Source organism: Salmo salar, chromosome 21, assembly GCF_965601325.2.
Source record: "Salmo salar chromosome 21, fSalSal1, whole genome shotgun sequence".
NCBI classification, from domain to species: Eukaryota; Metazoa; Chordata; class Actinopteri; order Salmoniformes; family Salmonidae; genus Salmo; species Salmo salar.
This window is the reverse complement of record NC_138311.1, coordinates 12224498-12250439: the sequence shown is the minus strand read 5'-3', so window position 1 is coordinate 12250439 and position 25942 is coordinate 12224498. Positions and strand designations below refer to the sequence as shown.

At 42.9% G+C, this 25942-nt stretch overlaps 1 protein-coding gene across 5 annotated transcripts in view; it reads left to right on the top strand.

The window, feature by feature from the left end:
- Positions 1-25942, top strand: part of adarb1b (adenosine deaminase RNA specific B1b) — a 190697-nt gene that overhangs the window by 151763 nt on the left and 12992 nt on the right. For all 5 annotated transcript variants that reach the window (XM_045704425.2, XM_014164287.3, XM_014164286.3 and 2 more), the window contains 4 exons: positions 16215-16289; positions 20294-21219; positions 24962-25076; positions 25529-25697. In XM_045704425.2, coding sequence (XP_045560381.1) covers positions 16262-16289; positions 20294-21219; positions 24962-25076; positions 25529-25697 — 1238 coding nt within the window. In that variant the 5' untranslated portion in view covers positions 16215-16261. The remainder of the gene's footprint in view (positions 1-16214; positions 16290-20293; positions 21220-24961; positions 25077-25528; positions 25698-25942) is intronic.

Below are 25942 nucleotides of genomic sequence, written 5' to 3'. Positions count from 1 at the left end.
TTTGACTATTGGATGTTCTAATAGGTACTTTAGTATTGCCAGCCTAATCTCGGGAGTTGATAGGCTTGAAGTCATAAACAGCGCAATGCTTGAAGCACAGCGAAGAGCTGCTGGCAAATGCACGAAAGTGCTATTTCAATGAATGCTTATGAGCCTGCTGCTGCCTACCACCGCTCAGTCAGACTGCTCTATCAAATCATAGATTTTTATATTATAATATAATAACACACAGAAATACAAGCCTTAGGTCATTAATATGGTCAAATCCGGAAACTATCATTTCGAAAACAAAACATTTATTCTTTCAGTGAAATACGGAACCATTCCGTATTTTATCTAACGGGTGGCATCCCTAAGTCTAAATATTGCTGTTACATTGCACAACCTTCAATGTTATGTCATAATTATGTAAAATTCTGGCAAATTAATTACGGTCTTTGTTAGGAAGAAATGGTCTTCACACAGTTCGCATAGAGCCAGGCGGCCCAAACTGCTGCATATACCCTGACTCTGCTTGCACAGAACGCAAGAAAGGTGACACAATTTCCCTAGTTAAAAGAAATTCATGTTAGCGGGCAATATTAACTAAATATGCAGGTTAAAAAAGATATACTTGTGTATTGATTTTAAGGAAGGCATTGATGTTTATGGTTAGGTACACATTGGTGCAACGACAGTGCTTTTTTCACGAATGCGCTTGTTAAATCACCAATTTGGCGATGTAAACTGTGATTCAATGACAAATTAACAGGCACCGCATCGATTATATGCAACGCAGGACAAGCTAGATAAACTAGTAATATGATCAACCATGTGTAGTTAACTAGTGATTATGTTAAGATTGATTGTTTTTTATAAGATAAGTTTAATGCTAGCTAGCACCTTACCTTGGCTCCTTGCTGCACTCGCATAACAGGTAGTCAGCCTGCCACGCTGTCTCCTCGTGGAGTGCAATGTAATCGGCCATAATTGGTGTCCAAAAATGCAGATTACCGATTGTTATGAAATCGGCCCTAATTAATCGGCAATTCCGATTAATCGGCCGACCTCTAGTTTAGACCCTTTCTTCTTTAAGGTTGCTGCCCTTATCATCGCCAAGCCTATCTCCAACCTTTTTAACCTGTCTCTCCTTTCTGGGGAGGTTCCCATTGCTTGGAAGGCAGCCATGGTTCTTCCATTATTTAAAGGGAGAGATCAAGCTGATCCTAACTGTTATAGGCCTGTAATAGGCCTTCTATTTTGCCCTGTTAATCAAAAGTGTTGGAAAAAATGGTCAATAATCAACTGACTGGCTTTCTTGATGTCTATAGTATTCTTTCTGGTATGCATACTGGTTTCCGCTCAGGTTATGGATGTGTCACTGCAACCTTAAAGGTCCTCAAGGTCAACATTGCCCTTGATTCTAAGCTGCTATTTTTATTGACTTGGCAAAGCTTTTGATATGGTAGACCATTCCATACTTGTGGAGTATTGGTGTCTCTGAGGGGTCTTTGGGCTGGTTTGCTAGCTACCTCTCTCAAAGAGTGCAGTGTATAACGTCAGAAAATCTGCTGTCTCAGCCTCTGCCTGTCACCAAGGGAGTACCCCAAGGCTCTAACCTAGGCCCCACGCTCTTTTCAATTTACATCAACAACATAGCTCAGGCAGTAGGAAGCTCTCTCATCCATTTATATGCAGATGATACAGTTTTATACTTATCATCTGCATATAAATGCTCTACAGCAAAGCTTTCTTTGTGTCCAACAAGCTTTCTCTACCCTTAACCTGTTGGGTCTAGGGGGCAGCATTTGCACGTCTGGATAAAAAAAATGTACCCGATTTAATCTGGTTACTAATCCTACCCAGTAACTAGAATATGCATATACTTATTATATATGGATAGAAAACACTCTAAAGTTTCCAAAACTGTTTGAATGGTGTCTGTGAGTATAACAGAACTCATTTGGCAGGCAAAACCCTGAGACATTTTCTGACAGGAAGTGGATACCTGATGTGTTGTATTGATTTTAAACCTATCCCATTGAAAAACACAGGGGTTTAGGAATATTTTGGCACTTCCTATTGCTTCCACTAGATGTCACCAGCCTTTACAAAGTGTTTTGAGTCTTCTGGAGGGAGATCTGACCGAACAAGAGCCATGGAACGGTGATGTCCCATTAGACACCTGGCGCGCTACTTCATGTTGGGTACCCTCGTTCCAATACGTTATAAAAGGCTATGCATTCGTCCACCTTGAATATTATTCATGTTCTGGTTAAAAAAGGCCCTAATGATTTATGCTATACAACGTTTGACATGTTTGAACGAACGGAAATATATTTTTTCCCCTCGTTCATGACGAGAAGTCCGGCTGGCTTACATCATGTGCTAACGAGACGGAGATTTTTGGACATAAATGATGAGCTTTTTTGAACAAAACTACATTCGTTATGGACCTGTGATACCTGGAAGTGACATCTGATGAAGAGAATCAAAGGTAATGGATTATTTACATAGTATTTTCGATTTTAGATCTCCCCAACATGACGTCTAGTCTGTATCGCAACGCGTATTTTTCTGGGCACAGTGCTCAGATTATTGCAAAGTGTGATTTCCCAGTAAGGTTATTTTTAAATCTGGCAAGTTGATTGCGTTCAAAAGATGTAAATCTATAATTCTTTAAATGACAATATAATATTTTACCAATGTTTTCTAATTTTAATTATTTAATTTGTGACGCTGACTTGACTGCCGGTTATTGGAGGGAAACGATTTCCTCAACATCAATGCCATAGTAAAACGCTGTTTTTGTATATAAATATGAACTTGATAGAACTAAAAATGCATGCATTGTCTAACATAATGTCCTAGGAGTGTCATCTGATGGAGATTGTAAAAGGTTAGTGTATCATTTTAGCTGGTTTTATGGTTTTGGTGACCCTGTCTTTGACTTGACAAAACATTACACACAACTCTTGTAAATGTACTGTCCTAACATACTCTAAATTTATGCTTTCGCCGTAAAACCTTTTTGAAATCGTAAAACGTGGTTAGATTAAGGAGATGTTTATCTTTCAAATGGTGTAACATAGTTGTATTTTTGAAAAATTTGAATTTTGACATTTATTTGGATTCAAATTTGCCGCTCTTGAAATGCACCTGCTGTTGATGGAGTGCACCACAGGTGGCACGCTAGCGTCCCACCTAGCCCCAAGAGGTTAACCTTGTTCTGAACACCTCCAAAACAAATGTCATATAGTTTGGGAAGAAGAATGCCCCGCTCCCCACAAGTGTGATTACTACCTCTGAGGGTTTAGAGGTTGAGGTTGTCACCTCATACAAGTACTTGGGAGTATGGCTAGACGGTGCACTGTCCTTCTCTCAGCACATATCAAAGCTGCAGGCTAAAGTTAAATCTAGACTTGGTTTCCTCTATTGTAATATATCCTCTGACATCCCAGCAGCCAAACTAACCCTGATTCAGATGACCATCCTATCAGATGACCATCCTACCCATAATAGATTACGGAGACATAATTTATAGATTGGCAGGTAAGGGTGCTCTCGAGCGGCTAGATGTTCTTCACCATTTGGCCATCAGGTTTTTCTCCAATGCTCCTTATAGGACACATCACTGCACTCTATACTCCTCTGTAAACTGGTCATCTCTGTATACCCGTTGCAAGACCCACTGGTTGATGCTTATTTATAAAACCCTCTTAGGCCTCACTCCCCCGTATTTGAGAGATCTACTGCAGCCCTCATCCTCCACATACAACACCCATTCTGCCAGTCATTCTGTTAAAGGTCCCTAAAGCACACACATCCCTGGATCGCTCCTCTTTTCAGTTCACTGCAGCTAGCGACTGGAACGAGCTGCAACAAACACTCGAACTGGACAGTTTTATCTCAATCTCTTCATTCAAAGACTCAATCATGGACACTCTTACTGACAGTTGTGGCTGCTTTGTGTAATGTATTGTTGTCTCTACCTTCTTGCACTTTGTGCTATTGTCTGTGCCCAATAATGTTTGTACCATGTTTTGTGTTGCTACCATGTTGTGTTGCTACCATGTTGTGTTGTCATGTGTTGCTGCCTTGCTATGTTGTTGTCTTAGGTCTTTCTTTATATAGTGTTGTGTTGTTTCTCTATATTTCTTTATATAGTGTTGTGTTGTTTCTCTTGTTGTGATGTGTGGTTTGTCTTATATTTATATTGTATTTATTTTAAAAAAAACATTTTTATCCCAGGCCCCCATCCCCGCAGGAGGTCTTTCGCCTTTTGGTAGGCCGTCATTGTAAATAAGAATTTGTTCTTAACTGACTGGCTCAGGTGTGTAATCTTTAAGGTATACACAAAGTCCACCAATGTGGGGAAGTGATTGATACTGCATTACTCCCCCTTGAGCGAGGTACCTGACAACATTTTAACCATGTCTGATTACTAAGCATCCTATGAGGTATCATGCAGTACTGTTTATTTTCTGCCGTCAACTATTACTTCTGTCCCATGCATCACGTGTTTGTATTATGTTCATCTCTTATTGTCTTGTCTTGCATATGAGAATGTTGCAAAACTAAATGTAGCTACAGTGTTGAATTTTCACCCTTTTTTAAAAATCCTTACCTCACTGAGAATGATGAGCGGTATTCATTTCTGCTCCGTCTCTATGGGACACTTAGTAAGTTCCGAATATCCAGCTGGCACCTGGAGCTTGTAACAGAGACTCCTAAACACATGGAGAAGTCTGTTCATACTGAAGTGAATTGGTCTTGGCAATCTAATTCCAAACAGTTATTGGTCATTAGAAAAACCAAATTGAATAATGGAGTCTGAGATGGAGATTTGCGTGGGGGTACAGTATTAAAGAAACCAAATTGAATAATGGAGTCTGAGATGGAGATTTGCGTGGAGGCACGGTGTGTGTCTGTGAAGGGGCCACGGCAGGGGCGATGTCAGGCGGCCACGCTCCTCTCCTCCCATTCCCCGGCCCATCAGTTTCAATCAGGCAAAAAAGAAAGGCCTCCCTGTCTGCGAGGACCCCAGTCCATTAGGCCGCTGGTGGCCCCACACGTGTACCCCATTATGGTGCATTACCTGGGTACCGCCACCAGGAAGCAGGACAGAAAAAAACTGGACAGCGAAGAGAGAAAGATAGGCTCGGACATTACAAAAGCCCTGTCTGGTTCACATCTAATTATTAAAAAATTCCTTTCCTTCTCAAAGTAATCACTGATCTGCCATGGTTTGATATGTGAAAATAAATTGTAGAGAATCTAGAAACGTTGCCTAATGCCTGTCCAATATCACATACAGTTGAAGTCGGAAGTTTAGATACACTTAGGTTGGAGTCACTCCACAAATGTCTTGTTAACGAACTATAGTTTTGGCAAGTCGGTTAGGACATCTACTTTGTGCATGACACAAGTAATTTATCTAACAATTGTTTACAGACAGATTATTTCACTGTATCACAATTCCAGTGAGTCAGAAGTTTACATACACTAAATTGACTGTGCCTTTTAAACAGCTTGGAAAATTCCAGAAAATTATGTCATGGCTTTAGAAGCTTCTGATAGGCTAATTGACATCATTTGAGTCAATTGGAGGTGTACCTGTGGTTGTATTTCAAGGCCTACCTCCAAACTCTGCCTCTTTTCTTGACATCATGGGAAAATTAAAAGAAATCAGCCAAGATCTCAGGAAAAAAAATGTAGACCTCCACAAGTCTGGTTCATCCTTGGGAGCAATTTCCAAACGCCTGAAGGTACCACGTTCATCTATACAAACATTAGTATGCAAGTATAAACACCATGGGACCACGCAGCCGTCATACCGCTCAGGAAGAAGACGCATTCTGTCTCCTGGAGACGAATATACTTTGGTGCGAAACGTGCAAATCAATCCCAAAACAACAGCAAAGGACCTTGTGAAGATGCTGGAGGAAACGGGTACAAAAGTATCTATAGCCACAGTAAAACGAGTCCTATATTGACATAACCTGAAAGGCTGCTCAGCAAGGAAGAAGCCACTGCTCAAACTGCCATAAAAAAGCCAGACTACGGTTTGCCACTGCACATGGGGACAAAGGTAATTTCTATTTGCTTATTTGAGCTGTTCTTGCCATAATATGGACGTGTCGTATACCAAATAGGGCTATCTTCTGTATACCTTGTCACAACACAACTGATTGTCTCAAATGCATTAAGAAGGAAAGAAATTCCACAAATTATTGGCACAGAATGCCAAGCGTGTGCAAATCTGTCATTAAGACGAAGGGTGGCTATTTGAAGAATCTCAAATATAAAATATATTTTGATTTGTTTAACACTTTTTTTGGTTACTACATGATTCTATATGTGTTATTTCATAATTTTTATGTCTTCACTATTATTCTACAATGTAGAAAATAGTAAACATACAGAAAAACCCTTGAATGAGTAGGTGTTCTTAAACTTTTGACTGGTAGTGTATGTATAAAAGATAATGGATATTTTTTAATAACATCATCTTTGATAACTGACAATCACCAAAATAAAAGCTTGACTCCGGGAGAATTGAAAATTCCAAAAACAATGAATTTAGGACTATAGATTTTGAGCAAAAGAACACAGTATTAGCTATGCCAAAATAAAATAGAATTGCAGGAAATTAGCTTTAAAACTGCAAAATTCTCTCAACTACATGCTAAAATGTGTAGAATTGCTGGAAATTTGCTATAAAACTGCAAACTTTTCTCTCAGATCCATAAAGAAATTTCTGAAATTGCATGAAGTTGGCTTAAAAATGCAAAAACGTCTCTACACCGCCAATATGGGGGCCTCTAAAGTGTTCTCTGAAATTCAGCCACGTCGAAGGGCAGACCGTGCCCCCCTGCCACGTCCACCACCTAAACCCAAGCCCCTTTTTGTAAGGATGCATTTTAAGAAGTGTGGAACAGTTTCTTAATTTATTTGAATGGTTCGTTCATTTTAGGGTATTAACTCTCTCTGTCAGTCTGTGTCTCTATCTGTGGTTTTAGAAAGACTGAATTTCAAGTACTCCTCATATCAAGCAATTGACCCATACTGTAGGGTCTCTCCACTCCAGCTCTAACCTGCTCCAGGTGCCATAGTAAGGACTGAGGAGACAGTACGGGATGTGCACGCAGCCTTACAATCGGGGTCAAATTAATTTCCTTCCCAGTCAATCCCAAAGTGTAATTGTAAAATGTAAACTCAATTGCGAAATTCCCTTAAATGTCCAGTTCAACTGTTGAACCAGAATGACCTGAAAAGATAATTTTTTTAGACGCCCTCTGTGTCTTTTGCATCTGTTGTAGTAACTATCCTCCATCAACATCAGGGATACGTCCCAAATGGCACCATATTCATTATATAGTGCACCCTAGTTTTAACCAGAGCCCTAAAGTTCCTGGTCAAAAGTAGTACACTATATGGGCTCAAACCGCAAATATAAATTCGGGGAGAGGAGCTGGAGTGGTATGGATTGGAATGGAATGCATGCACTGACCACTGCACCTATCTGTCTGTGTTAGGCCCTCTGAGAGCATTGGTCAGGCCACCCCGTCACCCTATTCCCTCTTTCCTATAGCCATTCATCATAGTCTACTTTCTCTCTTCTTTTTTTTTCTCTCTCTCTTCTCATTTTCTCTCTCATTTCTTCCTCTTGCTCCCTGTCAGCCTCCCTTGTCTTCTGCTCACTCTGCTCTCACCGTTCTGTCTATTTTCTCTTTCTCACTTTCTCTCCCTCATATTGTTTTTATTCTCTTTCTCACTCTCTCCCTCTCATATTGGTTCATATTCTCGCTGTTTCTCTTCATTTTTTCCCCCCCTTTCCCCCTCGCTGACTGGCTCATTCAATCATGACTCCCAATGGCTCTTGTTGGCCTGTGACCTCCAGGGGAGGGGACTTTAACTCCTAGATGAAGTGCACTTCCCATCCTCCCAAGGCTGTGTCAATGCAACGCTGTGCGATACTGCCTCTAGTATCTCACTGCTTTGTCAAGTTGTCTGTTTACACGTCCCTAGCATTTCACTGCTTTGTCAAGCTTTTTACAGTAGGGAACCATCTACTGTATATTTTGAATCCAGTGCATAAGCTCTAGTCTGTGCATAGGAAAGAAAGGTGTAGTTGTGCTGCAGAAGCATCCAGGGTGACAGAGCATCAACACTCAGCTCAGCCACCAGCTAGCTACAAGGGCTTCTGCCAGCGGCTCAGCACTACCTATCCGCATATTTCACAGCTTAAATGGTCCGCTGGCCTGACAGACAAATAATGAGTATATGGATGCGGGGGCTGGACGTGGATAGGGAGGTATTGAAGTGGGGAGGGTGAAAATCTTGTCTATAAAAAAAGTGAGGAGATGTTATGAAGGGGAGGTGAGGGTTGGGTACAGGCGAGGTGGGAAGGGGAGCGTGGTGGCGGCTGTCATCGTCCCCAGCGTGTCAGCAGGTGCTGGGCGGTCGGTCACTCGTCCTTGCCTTGATGGACTCTGGGAGGTAGCGAGCGGCCATTTACTGGCCCAGCCTGCCAGGCTGGGGGATTTCATGTCCCCGCGCTCGGCTGATTTATGACTACACCTGAAGGAAAGCGGAGGGAGGGAGGGAGAGGGTGTGTGTGTGTGTGTGTGTGTGTGTGTGTGTGTGTGTGTGTGTGTGTGTGTGTGTGTGTGTATGTTAGAATGAGAACACATGAGAAAAGTTTATGAAACTGAGAGGGAGCGTGTGTGTGTTAATAAGAGAAAGCAGAGTGTGTGTGTGTGCCTGCACCATATTTTTCGCTCCCATTATAACCTGCTCTCTCTCCTGACCCGCCACTCCAGCAGCCCTCTGAAAGGCAATCTCACATAAAACCATCAAATAAAAAATTCATATTGATACTCTGTCTGTGTCTGTCTCTCTCCCCATCTATCCACCTCCAAGTCCTCCACATCAGCACCCTGGTGATGTACTGCCCACTGTCTAATATTAAAGTCTAGAACACAATAAAAGACCGTCTAATCCTCTTCACCTCCATCTCTTCTAAGCAGACCTCCTGCTTTTAGCACTTCACTGTGTACTGAAAGCGTTTCAATCATTGCGGTGCTCTAAAAATCCAAACCTCTATCCTAAGATTTTTATTTTGCTGTAAGAATACACATTTGGATGTCTTTCTTGTGGGAAGAAAGTCGTTTCCCTTTATTCCCGGAAACTCACTGATAGAGATTTGGATTGAATAGTGGTGTAGTGTATTCTACTGGTTTGCACATGTGGTAGTGGTACGTTTGTGTAGAGCAGTCTGTATTGGTGTGTCTCTGTCCATGGTCCTGTTCCGTTAGCCTGGTCGAGTGTGCAGTAAATATTGTCATTTGTGTGCATGTTTGTTTGCGTTTGCGCATTTTGGCGGCAGGTAGCCTAGTGGTTAGAGCGTTGGACTAGTAACCGAAAGGTTGCACGATCGAATCCCCGAGCTGACAAGGTAAAAATCTGTCGTTTTGCCACTGAACAAGGCAGTTAACCCACTGTTCCTAGGCTGTCATTGAAAATAAGAATTTGTTCTTAAATGACTTGCCTAGTTAAAAAAATATAAAATGAAAAAAATTGTTTCTGTGTTTGATAGACCCAGAGCTGCCAAAGACCAATTCTGTCTGTGTGTCAGAGAGGATCCCTGCGGTGTCGTCAAGTCTCTCTCTGCTGTGGAGCCACCTGGGAACAGCTTTGAAAAGCAGCAAACATGAAAGTTCAAATCAAACTTCATTTGTCACATACACCAAATACAACAACTGTAGACCTTACCGTGAAATGCTTACTTACAAGCCCTTAACCAACAGTGCAGTTCAAGAAGAGTTAAGAAAATATTACCAAATAAACTAAAATAATTAAAAGTAACACAATAACGAGGCTATATACAGGGGTTACCGGTACCGAGTCAGTGTGCAGGGGTACAGGTTAGTTGAGGTAATTTGTACATGTAGGTAGGGGTGAAGTGGCTATGCATAGATAATAAACAGCGAGTAGCAGCGGTGTACAATACAAATGGGGGGGGGTCAATGTAATAGTTCGGTGGCCATTTGATTAATTGTTCTGCAGTCTTATGGCTTGGGGGTAGAAGCTGTTAAGGAGCATTTTGGTCCTAGACTTGGTGCTCCGGTACCGCTTGCCGTACGGTAGCAGAGAAAACAATCAATGACTTGGCTGACTGGAGTCTCTGACAATTTTATGGGCTTTCCTCTGACACCACCTATTATATAGGTCCTGGATTGCAGGAAGCTTGTCCCCAGTGATGTACTGGGCCGTACGCACTACCCTCTGTAGCGCCTTACGGTCAGATGCCGAGCAGTTGCCATACCAGGCGGTGATGCAACCGGTCAGGATGCTCTCGATGGTGCAGCTGTAGAACGTTTTGAGGATCTGGGGATCCATGCCAAATCTTTTCAGTCTCCTGAGGGGGAAAAGGTTTTGTCGTGCCCTCTTCACGACAGTCTTGGTGTGTTTGGACCATGATTGTTTGTTGGTGATGTGGACACCAAGGATCTTGAAACTCTGTACCCGCTCCATTACATCCCCGTCCATGATAATGTTCGGCCCTCATTTTCCTATAGTCCACGATCAGCTCCTTTGTCTTGCTCTCACTGAGGGAGAGGTTGTTGTCCTGGCACTACACTGCCAGGTCTCTGACCTCCTCCCTATAGGCTGTCTCATTATTGTCGGTGATCAGGCCTACCACTGTTGTGTTGTCAGCAAACTTAATGATGGTTTTGGAGTCATGTTTGGCCACGCAGTCGTGGGTGAACAAGGGAGTACAGGAGGGGACTAAGTACACACCCCTGAGGGGCCCCAGTGTTGAGGATCAGCGTGGCAGATGTCTTGTTGCCTACCCTTACCACCTGGGGGAGCCCGTCAAGAAGTCCACTTACATTTGAGTCATTTAGCAGATGCTATTATCCAGAGCGACTTACAGGAGCAATTAGGGTTAAGTGCCTTGCTCTAGGGCACATCAACAGATTTATCACCTAGTAGGCTCGGGGATTCAACAAGCAACCTTTCAGTTACTGGCCCAATGCTCTTAACCACTAGGCCGCGTTGCCGCCTTCAGAGAAGAATTCTCCTCTCCAACAAAAAGGAGGTGATGGCTTGGATCTTGAAAAGTGGCTTCTTTTTGGAGACATTTGTCAGAATGCTGCTAGTTTCTTCTGTCTTCTGTGGGGTTTTTTTCCTCAGAAAGGTTGTTTTGATTTAGCCTACAGGAAATTACAGTTAGATAGAGAGGTGATGGAATCCCGGTAAAAGGTGGCGTTACCTAAGTGCTATGTGACTCGTTGCTCAATCAAAATAAAGAGCAAGCCATTTAGGGTGAATTACAATGTGGTGCTTCACGGAGAGAGCCCCTGACCTGAGCTTTCCTGTCATTGGAACAATAAAAAAACAATCAAATTGTCAGTAGACCAATCACAAGCCATCACCTTGTCAGTGGATCAATCAAAAAACACCCTTTCATTGGACCATTTACACCTATGCCACTGCCAATGCTCCTGTAAGGCTGTAAATAATGTTCTTCTTTGTGGTTGCAGACCTTTTTTTCTCCTGTAAATATGCCCATAGAAATGTATACATTGAGCTTTTTCCATTATGGATGGTACTGTAGATGTGAATTGCAAACTTGTTGGACTTCTTTGCCTGTTGCCTTAAGGTATGAAGGAAGTTGGTTTTACCGGACAGAAATGAACTTCTTTTCATGAACCTCAGCCTTCATGCTCTCTTCCTATTAAGTTACTCCTCCTCTCATTCCCCCATCACTCAACCCCCATCAGCGTTTGGCTGGACTGTTTGCCTCCCACTTTCTATCAACAGCAGGCCAGTCCTGCGCTTGCTGTTTTAGGAGAGATAATGATTCTCTTTTACCGGGAATAGGATTGCATTTTCTATTTCTCTTCCCTCCCTCCCACCCGTCCTCTCCATCCCCCCTCACCCTCTCGTCTGTTCAGGCGGCCGGGGCTCCCTGCACGGAAGCGCCGTGCTATCACTCCACCGCAGAAAAAGCGAGGGATGAAAGACAAATCAAAACACCTTATTTCCCTCAGTCCCTCACGCTGTCGAGATTGAATTTGAGTTTTCTCATCTTTTCTCTCCCTCCCTTGGCCCAACCATCCACTCTGAAATACTTCTGAAACCAGCCACATTCACAACTTCTGGGATTGGGTATCGTGTGGGCATTAGGATTAAAACAGAGAGGAGCACAATGCAACGCAAGACCTCAAGCCCCACTGCATAATGATCTACTTGGTCTGCCACACATTTTTAGCGATGAGACTGAGGGGTAGTTCACTGACGTTAACATTGTTCTTTACCTAAATTGTTATGGCAATAGTTCTAGTTGTGTCGTCAATTATTGTATCAATGACTCTCCTCCCTTATTTTCCATAGCCAGAGTGGAACATTTATATGACAGGATAATCACTGACACTAATTTGAATGCTAAAGAACATTCCATTGAATTGTAGAACTTTGAAAGGAATCTCTCTTTAAAGAGCCACTGAACACACCGATTGGCACTTGTGTGTTTTTGTTGCTCATTAGAGAAACAACATTTCAGTCTTGGAGGTATGTTTCCTGACCGATTCCGCATTTGGTTAATGATGTTTGTCCCCAATGAGACACTGTAGACGCCGAAGCCTATTTCACTTTTTCAAAATACCCAGAATGAATCTAAGATAACTTAAGAAATCTGTAATTCATTTTGAGTTTTTTTTTCCCGAGGATGTTTTAGTTGCGCAATTTTATATCCAACTAAGGTGTTTGGTGCAGCATTTCTCAAGTTAAAAAAAATGTGTGACGTGTTGTCTTACATTAACAAAGTCGGAGCTGCTGGGCTGGTCTGTCTCACTGTCTATGCTACCGCAGCTGTTCACCCCGTGTTAGTGGGCAATTGGACATCATCAAATCAAAACCCAACTGTCATTTACCCGTTGTGACGTACGGATGTTCCAACCTCCATTTTAGACAAGACTAATTTTATGATCAAAATTATCCTATTTACACTTTGTAGTCAATTTTGACAGTAGAATAACTGCTTCTGACTTATATTGATGCCACATGGGCTATTTTCAAAGGGATTTGTTGCTTTTTAAAGGCAGTCGCTGTTTAAATCTGGTATGGGGAGTTGAGACCTGGCCAGGATACTCATCTCGATTTCAATGGCTTTAATAGCCACTGACCTGTGTGGAGCGGGGGAAAAAAGCAGTTGGTTAAAGCCTTTGTGAATTGACTGTGGGCTAACACAAAAGGCCAAACACAAAAACAGCTGTGCTATTACTGGCTCTATCCAGGGACGAGCTGACCAGTTAGCACCCTGCCACCCTGGTCTGGCAACCTTCAGCTGGCTACTGAGGCATAAAGAGGCGTCGCTGATGTCCTACCAGACGTTTCCCTCAGATCATCTGCGGGCGGCTAATTAGTTAGTTAGTCTAAATGACCACAGATCAGACAGGCTTCTGTTTCTGCCTTGGTGATCACACAGCCCTAACTCACCACTGGATTTCATCCTCCCTTTCCTTCAGCCAGGTTTTTATGAACGCTGTAGACGCACCGGTCATAGGATTGGATCCGATCTCATGGCTGCTAACCGATTCATGAGCCAAGAGGCGAGACGGCTCCGTGATCTCAAATCAAAAGTGACGGGTGCACGAGCCAGCCTAAATGGGCAAATCTACCAACCTGTAATATCCAAACAGGCATTTAGCGCTCAGACCTTCGGGTGGAATAGAATAGATGGTGGGGAGGTGCAGGAAGCAAGGGGTATCATTGGACGAAGGAAGGACACCTGGCTGTAGTTTGGCTAGGCTACCTGAGACAAATGATTCCCACCCTCCCCCCAACTAACCCCCTCCCAAACTCCTCTCACCCCCCCCCTTTTCATTTTCAATTATGGGGCGGAATATGAGTCTTTAATAGGGTAATAATTGTGCTAGCATATTTGCTGTCACCCACCATAAGCCAAGATTAATTAGGCCATTTAGTTTAGCTTAAGAAAGCGTCCGCTGTGAGGAATGGTGCATGGGACCAAGGCAGAGTGCTAGATTCAGCACAATCTTCTCCCTATCATACGTCATCACAGCTCGCTCCCTCTCCTCGGGTTCGTCATGATTTCGGCACACCTGCTTCACTTTTCTAGTCTCTCAGCTGTTCTTGTCTGAAGTTTCAGAGTGACCGTGCTCTTAGACTGCCGCGTATGTGTGTTTCCTGTTCCACTCACCTCTTGACTACTAGGAAAGTTATTTTAAAGGCCTGTGTCTGTGCAAGGTTCTGCGTACTTGTATATTTTATACTGTACTCTTGGAGAACTGGCTACTCGGGTGAATGGTGCTTGTTTAATAAAGTTAGATCAAAGCTGAATCAATGTCTGCAAGATCACATAAGGATAGTTTTCTACGCAACAGAATGCCAAAAAACGCACCTCAGTCAATTGTGAATGACAATCCTTCAAGTTTTACCGGTGAAACGTCCATGCAGCATCTGCAGCCATTTGATCTCAATCCGTTTCATGGGGATGTGCATCGTAAACATTCTTGAGATACAGGGTTGTTTCATTGTAGCCTACAGTGTTGTTTTGACTGATGTACAGTGAGCGAATTTTAGAGTAGGCGTTAACCGTAGCATAGACTACCTGTGTATTTTACCTAGGTGCGCGCGATGTTGAGTTTTGGCCAATTGTGAGAAAAATGCAGTGGTGTTTTTGTCTTACGATAACGTTATACTTTGCTATTATATTTGGTTCTGTTATGTGGACTACTATCATTATGTGATCTTGCACACATTGATTTAGCTTTGATCTTAACTTTATTAAACAAGCACCATTCGACTCAGTAACTTGTTCTCTAAACGTAAAGTAGAGAATATACACAAGCGCAGAGGTCCGCCGAACTAACGATTGCGAAAAAGTCAGATACGGAGCAATTTTAAAATAAAAATTCTCATTGACTAAATGGATCATATCAAATCTTCTATGATATTTTCTAGTTGTTGAAGTTCTAGTCCAAGTGGTTCCATGGAAGGACAACTGTTCTACATTTGTGGTACACAGAATTTCCCCCTTAGGTTACATAGATGCCCCAAGACTGACAACTAGCACATTGGACTGGGGAAAACTTGTTGGACTGGGGGAAAACAAACTAGGTTACAGAAGAAAAATAATCCCATAAGAGAATGTAATTATTAACAAGGAGCATTGTTTTCTAGACCAGAGACAAACTAACCACTCCCTTGGGTGTTCATATCTGGGCTATGTTCAAGATCAACACTACATAATTTAAGACTGGAATTGGAAGGTTGTTTCCAAATTTTACTGATGTAAACTTTGTGGTAATATTTTGGTAATATATAATAAAATAAATCAGCAAATTTGGTAACAACCTTATATCAAATGCTACGTCAATTCATTTAAAAGGTTCTGAAAACATTGTTTTTCTTAGTTTTTGAATGTCCTCAGAGTAATAAATAATGGCTGCTGATAGTAGATCATGTTCCTCTTGAGATATTTAGTGCTCACAGGTCACCCTTCCGTTTAAAGATTTCAGTATGATCTCAGTAAAGATCTGTGTATAGATTCCAGGTCTTTCCTTGATGACATATTGCCAAAAGCTGCATTCACCTGCAGAGAACCATCTCGCACAAATACCAAGTGCATGAACCCAATTCTGCTCAGCTAGAAATCCATTGGCTTTGCTGTACTGTACAACTGTCTGTGTACTGTAGTGCATTTTCTACTGGAGGATAAATGGCTGTGTGTGTCACGCCCAACTAAAAGGCCTGTCCATGTCAATAGCTGTATATCTCCCGGCAGGCAGCTGGAAATGAAGTCTAATCGGACGGATATTAAAGTCACAATAGACTGCTCCCGACTATTACGACCTGTCAGCACCGGGCCCCCTCTCTCTCCTCTCTCGTCCAGATTAGTTTCCACCTCTGAATATTTATACACTCACCGTAGGCTTAACCTGACTGTGTCATTTTCATCTCACCACTGTGGGTGGGTGGGTGGGTGTGTGTGTGTGCGTGCGTGCGTGCGTGCGTGAATATTTAGATTTTTATACACTTTCAGCAGCCCCTGCCCGCAGGGAAGAGACCCTGACATTGGTCCCCTCTATTATAGTTCTACTTGTTTGTGTGTGCACATGGGCCCGCGTGTTAGTTGTGGTGGAGACATCTACAGTAGGTCGAGTTTGACCGACTGTCCCTTCCTCTCGTGTTGTTCTCAGGTGGAGCCGGAGCTCGGCAGCCCCGGGCCCAGCAGAAGCTCTTCATCATGGACGTGGATGAAGAGGAGAACATGAGTGAGTCTGTCTGTCTGTCTCTTTGTCAAATTGTCTGTTTGGCTGTCCATTTGTTCCCTTACCTGATCCCCTGCCTAGACACACACACACACACACACGAAGGACACACACACACACAGTGCATATACAAAACTGCAGAACTCGATATTCCCACCACAAAAACTTTAATAAATGTCCTTGGATTCAACTTATATTTCTCTATGCACACCCTTAAAAAATCTCAACCTCCCTCACATATTCAAATTTAATTGGACTTTTTTTTGGAGGAATCTGAGCCCAGAGCTCCAGCAGCCATGCCTATGAATTGAGTGTCTGTCCCTAGATCCCCACCACTCTGAACAGACAGAAGAAAATGGGTGCCTTCCCTATCCCAGGATTAAATGGATGGTTACCATTGTAGTCACTCACCGGTTTCACACTGAAGACCTCTGACAATGTAACCTTAGATCCTTCATTACAATCGTCCCGTTTCCGTATTTAGAGTTCCCCTGATGAGCAGGTATGCAATGAAGTTCAATATCAATCCAACTCTTAGGGACATTTTTTTTCCAGAACGCCAGCAACTGACTCAAGGCAGAGGGGAACATTTCATGGAGTTCTGATACTGGAACTGTTGTTGCATTATTTATCTCCAGACTTGTGAGACACTTTCAAGATAGCTACTGTACACAAATATTGCTCTGAGCAATGGAAATGTGTAATTTACTTGAACACTAGGAGCAGTCCATCTATTTTCGTATACTCAGTCTTTGCTCACTTTCATACCAGCTGCATGCCAGTTTGAAAAACAGTGTTCCAAACATACCTACTGATATTCTCACTAACGTTCAAGATACTGTACATTGAGAGAGGCATAAGCCTAAAAAGATTATGAAAGCACTCCACTGAAATTGACGAGACGTTTAAGTCTTCTGTAGCTATACTGCAATAAAGGTCATTAAATATTAATTGACTCATCAAGTCAGCAATTTCATGTAATCCCATGACCACTCATTTTAGCACTACCAATCTCACTATGAACAATTCTTTGAACAATTCTGGGAAATTAATCCATCCATCAAAATAGATGAGAATGTCTTCTCTCCATGCTATATTTCGTGTGACCATTTTCACAACCCGCTCCTATCAGATTCCCTTCTTTTTAGAAAATGGCAAAAGACACTTCTTCATTTTACAGTATTCATGCTTTTGGTCATTCTCCTTTGTACTTATTTCCACAACCATCCCTCACACACCCTTGTTAAGATTCCTTCCTGCCTGGCTTGTGCATGGTTACCCCGGAGTCCATTATTCTGTACTCAATGTGTCAATGATACTCCCCACTTCAAGACCTCCTCCCACTCAAACACATCCATGTTACACTAATATACAGTTGAAGTCGGAAGTTTACATACACTTAGGTTGGAGTCATTAAAACTCATTTTTCAACCACTCCACAAATTTCTTGTTTACAAACTATAGTTTTGGCAAGTCAGTTAGGACATCTACTTTGTGCGTGACACAAGTAATTTTTCCAATAATGGTTTACAGACAGATTATTTCACTCATAATTCACTGTATCACAATTCCAGTGGGTCAGAAGTTTACATACACTAAGTTGAGTGTGCCTTTAAACAGCTAGGAAAATTCCAGAAAATTATGTCATGGTTTTAGAAGCTTCTGATAGGCTAATTGACATCATTTGAGTCAATTGGAGGTGTACCTGTGGATGTATTTCAAGGCCTACCTTCAAACTCAGTGCCTCTTCGCTTGACATCATGGGAAAATCAAAAGAAATCAGCCAAGACCTCAGAAAAAAATTGTAGACCTCCACAAGTCTGATTCATCCTTGGGAGCAATTTCCAAACGCCTGAAGGTACCACGTTCATCTGTACAAACAATAGTACGCAAGTATAAACACCATGGGACCATGCAGCCTGGGACCATGCAGCCTTCATACCGCTCAGGAAGGAGATGCGTTCTGTCTCCAAGAGATGAACGTACTTTGGTGTGAAAAGTGCAAATCAATCCCAGAACAACAGCAAAGGACCTTGTGAAGATGCTGGAGGAAACAGGTAAAAAAGTATCTATATCCACAGTAAAACGAGTCCTATATCGACATAACCTGAAAGGCCGCTCAGCAAGGAAGAAGCCACTGCTCCAAAACCGCTATTTAAAAAAACAGACTATGGTTTGCAACTGCACATGTGGACAAAGATCGTACTTTTTGGAGAAATGTCCTCTGGTCTGATGAAACAAAAATAGTGGGCCAAAAATTCACCCAAATTCACCCAACTTAAGTTAAACAATTTAAAGGCAATGTTACCAAATACTAATTGAGTGTATGTAAACATCTGACCCACTGGGAATGTGATGAAAGAAATAAAAGCTGAAATAAATCATTCTTTCTACTCTTTTTCTGACATTTCACATTCTTAAAATAAAGTGGTGATCCTAACTGACCTAAGACAAGGAGTTTTTACTAGGATTAAATGTCAGGAATTGTGAAAAACTGAGTTTAAATGTATTTGGCTAAGGTGTATGTAAACTTCCGACTTCAACTGTATATATTAACGCACATATGTGGACGTATTATATTTTCAGTGGCACACAAGTGCACATTATAAGGAGGATATATATTAGTCTATATATATATATATATATATATATATATAAGAGAATTGGGAAACACGTGAGAGCAGGATTCCTATGTTTTGTCTTGCTTCTGGGATGCATTTTAGAATGCAGAAACTTGACGAACATTGCTTCCTGTCAGAAGCTAAGGATTCTGTGTTGTTCAGAAGTCGTTGGAAACCCCATCAGAGCCTCCAAAGATCTCTGATCTCACAATTTCAGAAACCTTTAGCCTCTTATGTAGTTCATCTCGTTTGAAAATGTATTAATATAATATATTTTGGTTTCATATTTTTATTTTCTTAAGTAGAGCGCTGTGTTACCAAGAGGCAAGTAACAGATATCATAGAAATGAGGTTGTATAAAGATGACATGAGTGGATCTAAAAGCGTTCTGATACTGGCACCAAATCTCAGGTTGGACCCGTCCTTGTCAGACTTTGTTGGTCTTGCAGAATGTGTCCTTTTTCCTTGCTGGTTTTTTTCCCCCTCCTTTTCTTTCCTTTCTGCCTGCATCTTATGATACCCAAACTCCACCTCACACTCTTCCCTGCACCCTCCATCCTCCAACTAAACCCTTTCATTTGCACTGCCGGTTCTCTCTCCCCTGAGTACCGAAAGGAGTAACCTATCAAGCCTTTGCTGGAGGATGTTATAAATGAAAATTTTTGCCAACATTCCATCCACTTTGCCAACAGGAGCTGGTGATGTGTGTTCCGTACGATATTCTAGAGCTGCAATTCCACTATTATGAGAGCTAAAGCACTAGCTCAGCACTCTAGGATATAGCGCCAACCTATCATTAAAAGCAGAAAGAACAGGTCATAACATCTGCCCGTAAAGTAAAGATCAGTGTGTGCATATGCGTGTGTGCGTACCCCAACTCTTCCACATCTTTCCGCTTGACCCCTCCCTAAACTGACAAATATTAACCAAAACCCTCCCTGACAAAAAGGCCAGGAAACGCAAATAGCTCTCTCTTATGTAGAGGGAGGAACTCACTGTTTTTGTTGTTAAGCCGGCCTGATTTTTACAATATTTCCGCATCACTGATTTCCCCATTGATGTCATAATTGCATGTATTGTATAGATGAAATCCCTCGTGCCATATTATAAAATCCAAGAATGTACCGTCCTATCAACATTACAATTTATATTTATGACATATGCTTCAGGCTATTTTTCCTCAAACGTCATTTCTAAATGGATTTTCCTTTTAGATATATGTTTGATCCTTTGGGATAAATGTATTATCAGTTAAGCCTCCCTACCAAATACAAATAGCACACATCACCAGGTCCGTTCCAAAGAGTGATATAGGAATCTATAAATTTTACATTTACAAGATCCTGCAACGAAGGCGTTGTAAGTTACTCTTTCTGGGCACCGCAGGTTCGAGCAGCACCGACGTTAAGGAAAACCGTAACCTGGACAACGTCTCCTCCAAAGAGGGGGCAGCTGTAGGCGAGCAGCTCCCCAATGGCAGTGGCGGGGGCAGCAGGAAGCGCCCCCTAGAGGAGGGCAACAATGGCCACACGCTGTCCAAGTTCCGGGCCAAGAAGCGTAAGAAAACACCGGGCCCGGTTCTACCAAAGAATGCCCTTATGCAGCTGAATGAAATCAAGCCGGGGCTACAGTATAAGCTGCTGTCTCAAACAGGTCCGGTCCATGCTCCCGTGTTTGTCATGACCGTTGAGGTCAACGGACAACTGTTCGAGGGCTCAGGTCCGACTAAGAAGAAGGCCAAGCTGAATGCGGCAGAGAAGGCCCTGCGCTCGTTTGTCCAGTTCCCCAACGCCTCCGAGGCGCACCTGGCTATGGGCCGGACACTGACAGTCAACACGGACTTCACATCCGATCAGGCCGACTTCCCAGACATGCTCTTCAATGGGTTTGAGACGCCCGTACCACCCGAGGACTCCTTTTACCTGGGATCCAATGGCAGCGGCTCCTTAAACTCGCTGGGAGAGTATGCCCTGCCCTCCACGCCAGGTGCTAACCTTGCCCAGGCGCCGTTGCCCCCTCCCTCCTCCTTCACCTCAAACTCGAGCGGCAAGAATCCCGTCATGATCCTCAACGAGCTGAGGCCGGGCCTCAAGTACGACTTTGTGTCGGAGAGCGGTGAGAGCCACGCCAAGAACTTTGTCATGCAGGTGTCGGTGGACTCGCAGCAGTTTGAGGGCTCTGGACGAAACAAGAAGCTGGCCAAGGCCCGGGCCGCCCAGGCAGCCCTCTCAGCCCTCTTCAACATGCAGCTGGACCAGACACCCTCCCGACAGCCCATCCCCAGAGAGGGACTGCAGCTCCACCTACCCCAGGTAAGTGCCCAAACCTTGGTCCCTCTGAACAAGCCAACTCTGCCCCCAGTCAAGGCCCTTTTAAAACAGGACATAGAACATAGAATCTGCAGTCACTGACCATTTTTAATGGGAAAGAGTGTTTTATACTCTACATGGAAAGTTTTCAGGCACTGAGCAAAGGCATCAGAGCTTCCCCAGAAGCCAAAACACTTATGCAAGGCTTTCTCAAACACTGTTGTGATTTGGGATTTTAAATGGGAGTGCATTACACATTTAGGAATATCTGGATATGTTTTGGTCAAAGAAAGCAATCTGCTGAGAATTTGAGTGTTTGAGAATAGTTCTTATGTCATACTTTAAACTGGGAAAACGTTCAATAGGCTTATGTAGTTTTAAAGCTCTGAGGACACAGAGGTATTTTCACTACTGGAATTAACAATATCCCTCTTGTTGATGTCAGTTAGATATCCTTTTTGGATATTACAAATGACAACATCTGAAAGCCTTTTAATCGCAATGCCTTTGAGCTAATCTAAAGAATCCCAGTATCAGTCGCATGCCTTTACTACCTCATATCTTGAAATATTTTCTTTATGAAAGTCCCCACTGGAACGTTTAGTTCTCTTGCCAATCATCGCTGGATTTGACATTCATTGAAAATTAAGATGAAATGATCAGGCCCGACGGATGATAGAAGATGAGACAGGATATGAAAATGTGCAGTGCTTCAGTAGTGAAACGTTTGTGTATACATGTGAGACATCTATTTACACATCTCCTAATTGGCCACCCCTAATCGGCAGCTGAGATAACACCAGGCAATATCATACCTCTATCTTATTTAGCATTTCCTTTTTTTAGTTGTGTTGAAACAACCAATATTGACTGTCCAGGGTATTTCTTACCTAGATGTGAGACCTATTCAAGTTGAAGCACTGTCGGGGGTTCTCAGAGTTTAGAGTTAGGGTTAATCCCATAGGAAACTTGAAATACAATTATTTTAGTTAAGTCATGTTTTACATCACTTGTTAGCCTAAATAAAATCACTATTTCTGAAGATGTTGTTTTTAACACTCTGGTATAGAGAAACACTTTTGATATCGAATGTGATTTTGCTTCAAATGTAATATGATGATGCAGTGCTACTCACACATTGTTGTGGGAGAGAGCTGGGTCTAGGGCTTGAGACCGTGGTTAGGGCTAGGGCTCAGTAACGGTTTATCGGGGTGTTGTAGCTGGAAGTCAGACTGCATCTAGATCCACTCCCTCCCTTAGGCTGGATTTGCACTCCACTAGGCGTGCGCCGTAACCACTTTGTGACTTTCACACGGAGGGCTCCACACTGAGTTTTGCTACTTGGAATGCTTGGTGGAGTGTAAACCCAGGCTTAAAGGTTCTCAAAGAAGGTCTCCCTTTCCAAAGACTGTCAATATTCTAGCGCTGGTTCAGTTTTATATAAATTGGGGGGTGAGGATGGGGATTGGTTTGGGATTTTTCATCACAGAAGTGACTGTCAAAGTCGTGCCAGTGTGTGCAGAGATAGTGCCGTCTGGACAGCAAACCAGCTTGTGGGGCACACTGTCAACGGCTTCGATTGTCTTTTCCCCCGAGGAACATTTCCCACTTTCTTTCTTTTACTCTCCCTCCACTTGTCATCGGTCTGCTTCCTTCAACCCGGGCAGCTCGTGTCAACGATGCTGCACCCACTAATTGGTCTATTAATTCTCTGTCGGTTAATATTTATTAAATGTACCTTCAACCCAGCTGAAGCAGTCGCTCCATATGGACAGGGCTAATTGGAAAATCAGGAAAACATGAGTGATAGAGTACTCTGTTTTTTTATTGCCAGAATGGAACTGTTTCACTGTTTTTGGGTGGCTGTTTTGTTCCACGAAGGATAACACAGACGTCCACACGTTTCTTTGCTGCCTGCAACCAATTCCCAGAAGTCAAATTATCCCACTCCAACTGGGTGACTCTGAAGTACTGGGGAAGTAATATTTGGACTAATCTTTTTAATTTGTGCCTATTCAGCCGTTGCCTCTCCTTGGCTGTAATCATTTTCCTCTGTATTAGTAAATGGATAAAAGCGAGCAAAAGGAGCGGCCACTGTCAAGGAAAAGAGATGTATTAAGTCCACTCGAAGTTCCTGCTGAGATTCGATTCTATATATGCCGACTGTATAAGACTTTTGGCTCAAATGAGGACAACTCACATTTCTATCCTTAATATTCTTCACCATGTTTTTTTCAGTGAAAGGGAAAGTGGATTTTCTTTTCGTATGGCGAAGGGAACCACATGCTAAAAACAACTAGATGTACTTCAGTCTCAAACCAGTTTCATTGCATGCTTTTTAAGTTCTATTCTCTTCAGGCAGAACACTACATGACCAAAAGTATGTGGACAGCTGCTCGTCGAACATCTCATTCCAAAATCATGGGCATTAATATGGAGTTGGTCCCCCTTTTGCTGCTAAACAGCCTCCACTCTTCTCGGATGTTGGGCGATTAGGCCTGGCTCGCAGTCGGCGTTCCAATTCATCCCAAAGGTGTTCGATGGGGTTGAGGTCAGGGCTTTGTGCAGACCAGTCAAGTTCTTCCACATCGATCTCAAAAAACCATTGATGTATGGACCTGGCTTTGTGCACAGGTGCATTGTCATGCTGAAAGAGGAAAGGGCCTTCCCCAAACTGTTGCCACAAAGTTGAAAGCACAGAATTGTCCAGAATGTCATTGTATGCTGTAGTGTTAAGATTTTCCTTCACCGGAACTAAGGGGCCTAGCCCGAACCATGAAGAATAGCCCCAGACCTTTATTCCTCCTCCACCAAACTTTACAGTTGGCACTATACATTGGGGCAGGTAGCGTTCTCCTGTCATCTGCCAAACCGGATTCGTCTGTCGGACTGCCAGATGGTGAAGTGTGATTCATCACTTCAGAAAACGCTTTTTCACTGCTCCAGACTCCAATGGCGGCTAGCTTTACACCACTCCAGTCGATGCTTGGCATTGCGCATGGTGATCTTAGGCTTGTGTGATGCTGCTTGGCCTTGGAAATCCATTTCATGAAGCTCCCGACAAACAGTTTTTGTGCTGATGTTTGGAACTTGGTTTGGAACTTGGTAGTGAGTGTTGCAACCAAGGACAGACCATTTTTACACGCTACGCACTTCAGCACTCGGCGGTCCCGTTCTGTGAGCTTGTGTGGCCTACCACTTAGCGGCTGAGCTGTTGTTGCTCCTAGACGTTTCCACTTCACATTAACAACACTTACAGTTGACCGGGGCAGCTCTAGCAGGGCAGAAATTTGATAAACTGACTTGTTGGAAAGGTGGCATCCTATGATGGTGGGTGCCACATTAAAAGTCACTGAAAGTCTTCACTAAGGCCATTCTACTGCCAATGTCTGTCTCTGGAGATTGCATGGCTGTGAGCTTGATTTTATTCACCTGTCAGCAAAGCCGAATCCACTAATTCAAGAGGTTTCCACATACTTTTTGTTGTATATAGTGTATGTGAATACACTGACAGGTGACGACTAGTGCTTGAGGGTCTATAATGTCTACTCTGCTTAGTAAGTCCACATGGCTGACTCTGACATGTGTGCGTGTGGTGGAATATGATGAAGTTGCCCCTAGATGCTAATCTTAGGTTTAAGTTAGGGCTTTGATGTTTAAGGATTTGGGAAGGATAAACTAATTCCAAACAGGCAGCCCCTACCTGAAGCCTGTGCTTGTTGTGTTGCGTGTCTCACCTCTACAGGTTCTCGCTGACGCCGTCTCTCGCCTGGTGGTGGACAAGTTCAGCGAGCTGACGGACAACTTCACCTCGCCCCACGCGCGACGGAAAGTCCTGGCGGGAGTCGTCATGACAACAGGTACGCTTTGTTACTCCGCCAAATGGGAAAACTTAACGTTCTCCACCCTCGGAGCGTTGCTGTTGCCGAAGAGTACACCACTAGATTTGTACAGACCATAAAACCCCAGCCATACTGTCTACAGGAGGCTAATGTGTGTAGATGGGAGGAAATTCATCTTCTTAGCACCACCTGTCAATCTGGGTGCATATCAAAATCTTCCTTTTGAGGGGTCCATGTCCATGACTGATGCTGCTGTTTATCATTGGCTATGTAAGCCTAATTTTCTCCATACAATTTACAAAAATGTAATTTCACAAGTACACACATGCACATATTTCTAAAAACCTACATGTCCCTTATCAAAAATACAATAAAATGTCAATGAAATGGAATAATGATAAACAATAAATACAAATGGATTTTATTGAATGTAAAGGTGAATTTTGAACCTCTCTGATCCCCACCCCCAGGCACAGACGTGAAAGAGGCCCAAGTGATCTGCGTCTCCACGGGCACCAAGTGCATCAACGGCGAGTACATGAGCGACCGCGGCCTGGCACTCAACGACTGCCACGCAGAGATTATCGCCCGCCGCTCCCTCATCCGGTACCTCTACGCCCAGCTGGAGCACTTCCTAAGGTGAGAAGTTAGGCCATTGAAAACACAAACACACAAAATGGCTCCCATTTTGATTAGAGTTTGTTTGTTGAAGCCTTCAGTGGGTCAGTGAAGTTCTAGTAAAAGTTGAATTTGTATTTAGTCGTAAAATTGAGTTCACTGTTGCAATGTTGCTTCAATTGCAGCATGGCATTCCTTTTTTGTTCTTGTTTCAGCTGATTCTTTTAGTTGTTTTTTTATTTTCTGTGACATTTGGAGCCACTGCC